A 5,685-nucleotide genomic window follows, 5' to 3' on the forward strand; every position below is an offset into this window, starting at 1 on the left:
GGGTCGCTCTCCAGCGTGGATGCTCTGGTGCGGGGCAAAACTGGAGTAGAAGCTAAGAGCCTCTCCACACTCCCCACACAGGGCTTCCCTCTTGTGTGGCCTCATCTGTGTGCCACATGTGCACTGAGGTGCCCCATAATCACTACCCATACACAGCCACTGGCCACTGTGCATCCTTTGGTGCAAAACAAAGCAGAGTTAGGGCCCCAGGCTTTGCCACACTCCACAGTAATTCTAGCTCCAGCTCATGCACAAGCAGCCTAAATGATGACGGCAGTGTCGGTCCCTCACATGAGATTTGTGGGAGATGTGTATTCCTGAAAGCTGTGGTGTACTTCAGGCTGAGAACACTGATCTTTCTTTCTGATCTCTTGTGGCTGGCTTCTGCTTTCTGCAGGAAGTTCTGACTAGCTTTCAGAATCTTACTCACTTCATCCCTTGTTAGATTCCCTCTATGTCTAATTTGACCTCTGACTCACAGGTATCTTGAAAATCAGGTCCTTCCTCAAACATCCACCTGATGCCATGGCACAGTGTTCATCAGAAATTAGTCACATGCTCACTCTCAGCCCAGGTTTTTCCATGGAACAAGAAACATGAAAATAAAGCCTCTGGGCATGGCTGGAGGAAGCAGACCGGCTTAGCAAACTCTTGCAGTAAGGGGTGCGTGGTCACTTTAGGCTCATCAAGCCACCTGGTTTTTGTAGCAAACACTCTACTGCTGTGGTAAGAGCAACCTTCAATATGTACGTGGGTGAGCATGACTGAATCCCAATAAAGCTCTATTTATGGACACAGATATACGAATTTCATGTAACTTTTATGTCCTACAAAATATTCGTATCATTTCCTTCAATAACAAAAAAAACCAAACTCTTCCCCCACAAACCATCCACAGAAAGACAGAAGACAGGCTGGATACAGACAAGGCTCTATCAAGTCAGCAGGCACGTTTTAAATACTAACGGAATCATGGAAAATGGCTGTAACATACCTGAAAAGCCACTACATAAAACAGTACGTATATAACTGCTGACATCTAGAAATGTAATATATTTGACAACACCCACGAAGGAGGCCCACAGGGGCAGGTAGAGTGACTGATACTGGATACAGGGTTTCTTTTGGAGGTGACAGAAAGGATTTGAACATAGACTGTGGTGATTTTTGCACAACTCTTGTGAATATATACTGAATACCACTGAATTGTACACATTAAGTGAATGGAATGTATGGTTTGTGATTATATCTCCACGAAGCTGTGTATAAAAAGGCACAGGAGCCAGCTTTGCATGACAGAAAGAGTAACTTTAATGAACACCAAATCTGTGGAAATCCGAGCATTTACAGAAAAAAAGAAAATGTAAAGTTGCCATAGTTTAAGGTGGTTCTTAACTTCTTACGTGGAAAAGAGGAAAAGGTCAAGAATTAAACTTTTGTCTTGTCTGCTCAGCACTGAGGATTTCCAGAAATCTTCACATCCTATCGGACGAAGTATCTGTAAACTAGGCGAGTGTATCTTCTTAGTTTTAAGATATAATCTAATGGAAAGAAAAATCGTGTCTGTAAGATACCTTGAAATATTTCAGTATAAAAATGCTTTTAAACTGTGACATATTGTCATGAAATGCAAAACTAAGTTATTCTTAGCGGGGCATGGTGGTACACTCCTGTAATCCCGGCACTCGGGAGGCTGAGGCAGGAGGATCATTTCAAGTTTGAGGCCAGCCTAGGCTACAAAGTGAGCTAAAGGCCAGCCTGAACTACACAGTGAGACCCTGTCTCAAAAGGACAAAAAAAACATAAAATAATTTTTAAAAATTAAGTTATTCTTCTACAGGTTAATGAACAAGATAATACTGCACCACATTTAATAATCTGTAAAACCAAGAAAATCTGAAAACAAGTGATCACACATAACCAGCATTTAGAAAAACTTTTTTTCATATCCCCAAGGACAAAAGCATTCCGCTGTGTAGAACACTAAGGCAGAGTGCTATCCCTTGCAGCTTAAAGGACGAAACAAACGAATCGGCAACAGTACAATTAAGAGTCACCGTGTACTCTCCTTGGTGCTGGGCACAGAGAACACGTATCTTTCTTTCTTCTTTTTTTTTTTTTTTTTGGTACTGGAACTCAAACTCAGGACCTTGTACTTGCCAGGCAGGTGCTGTGCCGCTGAGCTGTATCCCCAGCATATTTTTTATTTTAATGCAGCAAAGACAAGCAAAGGACAATCTGGAGAATACACTTCTGCCTCACTTACCGGCAAGGCCTGCTTCCCAGCCTCTCCTGATTAGGGCTTCCCTCTCTTGCTCCAGCTCAAAGTTCGGATCTTGTCTGTTCATGGATGCTGCAGCTTCAAGAGAAGAAAAAGTAATACATGGTAAATAAAGTCCCAGGGTCCATTTCATCCTGAGACTGCAGAGAGGAGCAGGAGAGGCGGGGACAGTAATTCCTAAGTGGGCTGTGTAGGAGGTACCCTACAATCTCAGGAAGGGACACTGAGAAGCAGCTTCAGAGATGCTCCACAGGAACCTGAAACACCATGGGAGGCAGATTCCTACTTAAAGGGAAACAAGACTTCTTACTGTGTTAGAGAATGTTAAATTCTCATTGTGAAAAACTGATATATGGCTCCTAAGAGCAGCTCTCAAAGAGAGACAAAAGGACTGGTGCTCTCAAGACAATCCCGAAGTTCAATACTAGGGTAAGGATAGCAAGATATATCTGAATCCCTGGTGGACCCAGAGAACCACTTCTAAGGAAGGAAGGGAAGGAAGGTTCTTACAATTTAAAAAAAAAAGGAACACTTTTGGAGGTCACCAGACCCCACAGCTTTCCATACCTGTCCACCACTGACACTGCCATTTGAGGCCATCTAATAAACAAAAGAAGGCCCTTCCATTTCTGAGAGCTCAGGCAGAGACAGAAAGCAGAGAGCTCTTACCCAGGGAAGCCACGGTCCTATAATTATCTGCTATCACTTCTGCATACAGGGCCTTCTTGGTAGGCTTCAAGCCGGTCCATTCCTTCTCCGAGAAGGGCACTTCCACATCATCAAAAACCTGTGAGTCCTGGAACAATAAATTTTACACTCAAACTTCAGGGTATGGTGATGATCAAAACTGTCACTCACAGCCCAGTGAACGACATGTACAATGACAGCAGTTTTGTGTGAAATACGCAAGGTTGGTGAAAAAGGATACAGAAAGTAAGTCAGCAAGTCAGAGCTCAGCTTCTCACCATGTGATCTCCACATACAGAGAACTGAATCTGCTATGTGGCAGCTGGGCTTGGATCTGAGCATGAAGCACACTATGTGGAAAGAAATGGCCAACACCTTAGTGCCAAGCCTCACTGGCTTTGTATAGTTATCTGGGTTACTCATATTCCTGCCATTTTCCAATCCCGCTTTCAAGCCAGTACTAGAAAACAACTAAAGCCTAGGCCAGGCATGGTGGCACATGCCTGTAATCCCAGTACTCAGGAGACTGAGGCAGGAGGATCGTTGCAAGTTTGAGACCAGCCTGGGCTACAGTGAGTTCAAAGCCAGCCTGAACTGCATAGCGAGACCCTGTCTCAAAAAGACAAAAAAAAAAAACTAAAGCTTATTTACAATAGAATAGAGAGATAATGTGGTATAATCAGATAATGAAAAATTAGTGGTAAAGAAAAAATAAACACCAGTATATGCAACACCATGAGTGCAAGGTTCACAGACATAATGTTAAATGAAAAAAAAAAAATACAAAAGTACATATTGAAGGAGTCCATTTAAAAACTTCCAGAACAAAAATCTACAATGATAAAGATCAGAATAGTAATTAACTTTGGGATAGCAGAATGCTCAGGAGAGGACATGAAAAACAGCATTCTTGAGGTGTTAATAATGTTCTAGGTCTTGACATAATGGTAATGATGGTAATACAGACTTATAGATTTATGAAATGTATAGACTTACATATTTCTAAAAAGTAAGCTACACAGTTAAGACTTGTGTCGAATGTACGTTAAACCTCAGGAAGAAATTTGCATATGAAATGTTTTCCACATTTACGTAGATGCATATGTACAAAGTACACAAACAAAGGTATTTATGAACACACACAAACATGTATATATACATGTATGTACAATGAAACCTAGCTCACCTCGGGTTTGGACACAGTGGTCATCATGCGACCTCTTTTCCTCCTTGTGGAAAAGCAAAAGTCTCAGGAGCTGAAGTTAAAGAAAGAAACATTAGTGATAGTAACTCTACTGACCACAACTCCTAAATACTTCTGACCCACTCTGTTTTGAAGGCTACCTGAACTATTACTTTTTCATCAGTTATTGCAGAAAAGAATCAAGAGATCATTCAAGGAATTAGTAATGAGAAAGTAGACTGACAACACAGGACTTTCAAAGAAAATACAATATAAACCCACACAAATATTGCTGCTAAATTCATGCAGGATTTCTGTCCAAATTCAGTGATCTATATTAAATAAGTATCTATCTAATATAATTGTGCACCATGATTTTCTAAAATCACCATGGTATCACAATATCTAATAAGTTTCTCTTTCAGTAGATACTTAACACGACTGACATATTCAAAGGACTTAAACTGGGCATGGTGCTGCATGCCTGTGATCCCAGCACTTGGGAGGCTGAGGCAGGAGGATTAATGCAGGTTGGAAGCCAACCCGGTCTACATACTGAGACCCTGTTTAAAAAAAAAAAAATAATAATTTTTTTTCCTGTGGGTAAAAGCACGCAGAAGCTGATTCACAAATAAAAGCCAAAATGGGAAGCAAACTGCAACCCAACACCCTCCAGTACTGGCAGAGACCACATGTTTAAACCAACTGATTACAAACTGACTAATAGTCAAGTAAATGTAAGGAGAGGAGCCTGACGGAGGGCGTGAAGAGCGCTCCATCAAGGAACCCTGTCACGCATAACAGCGCACGCACTGAACTACGTTAACCGGTAGACGTTGCACGTTGCAAGCGCGCGCATGCGCGCGGGTGCACACACACAGTGCTCGACGGGCGTGACTCACTACGCGGCTTTGGGCCCAATATTCAAACAAATAATTAAAATATGTACCCATGTCAACCCCCACGATAAATGCACACATTATGAACCACAAACGTGGGCCAATAAAAGCTGTAACATCTTTAAACGCCAATGCCGACAGCAGGGACTGGGCGTTCCCGGGTCTGAAGAAGCCAGGGCGCCCGCCATCTTAGAAGGAAGCACGCGCGCAGCCCCGCGGCCGCCACGCCCGGTGCGCGGACACCGCAGCCCAACCTCCCGGGCCGCAGGCGAAAGAAAGCGCCCGGGCAGGCCGAGGGCACGGTGGCCCAGGGCCTGGGCAAACAAGGCCTTCTGAGGACATCGAGGCCGCCCACCCCCCAGTCGACCCACGGCTCCCGGGACCGCCCGTCCCCTCCCCCGCCCAGCAGAGCTCGATGTGGCCGTGAGCTACCCTCCCCTGGGACCCTGTCCAGGCCTCAAGCCCACTCACGGCAGCCCCGGGTGGCCTGCAGAACTTTCGGCAAAAACGGCGGAGACGCCAAGCGACACTCCTCACGCACGAGGTCCTCGAGCGATGAAAGAAAATGGCCGCCCCGGAAGTACGTCATCACACTCACCCCACCCCCATGCTGCTCCCGCCCTCGAATGCACTCT

General features: G+C 44.3%; 1 protein-coding gene across 3 annotated transcripts; it reads right to left on the reverse strand.

The window, feature by feature from the left end:
* Positions 1-1,287: 1,287 nt before the first annotated feature.
* On the reverse strand, positions 1,288-5,631 carry Krbox1 (KRAB box domain containing 1). Of its 3 annotated transcripts, none has more exons than XM_005383507.2 (5): positions 5,522-5,631; positions 4,155-4,224; positions 2,951-3,077; positions 2,267-2,359; positions 1,288-1,541 (listed from the first exon to the last, which is right to left on the reverse strand). In XM_005383507.2, exons 2-5 carry the CDS (start codon positions 4,179-4,181, stop codon positions 1,483-1,485), a joined length of 306 nt encoding a protein of 101 aa, XP_005383564.1. In that variant the 5' UTR covers positions 4,182-4,224; positions 5,522-5,631; the 3' UTR covers positions 1,288-1,482. The 3 variants fall into 3 exon arrangements, with proteins under 3 accessions (XP_005383564.1, XP_013368989.1, XP_013368990.1); XM_013513535.1 differs by lacking the exon at positions 5,522-5,631 and adding an exon at positions 4,908-4,991; XM_013513536.1 differs by lacking the exon at positions 5,522-5,631 and adding an exon at positions 4,873-4,937.
* Positions 5,632-5,685: the final 54 nt, after the last annotated feature.

The sequence above is a fragment of the Chinchilla lanigera genome, unplaced genomic scaffold, assembly GCF_000276665.1.
Source record: "Chinchilla lanigera isolate Chin_1 unplaced genomic scaffold, ChiLan1.0 scaffold00019, whole genome shotgun sequence".
NCBI lineage: Eukaryota > Metazoa > Chordata > Mammalia > Rodentia > Chinchillidae > Chinchilla > Chinchilla lanigera.

Bases quoted from the DNA above. Each gene is read 5' to 3' on its own strand.
- Krbox1 (XM_005383507.2), bottom strand. From the start codon at position 4,181: ATGATGACCACTGTGTCCAAACCCGAG. The intron at 3,078-4,154 runs GTGAGCTAGGTT...TTATTGTTCCAG, and splicing joins CCACTGTGTCCAAACCCGAG to GACTCACAGGTTTTTGATGA. The intron at 2,360-2,950 runs GTAAGAGCTCTC...CTTCTCTTGAAG, and splicing joins TAGGACCGTGGCTTCCCTGG to CTGCAGCATCCATGAACAGA.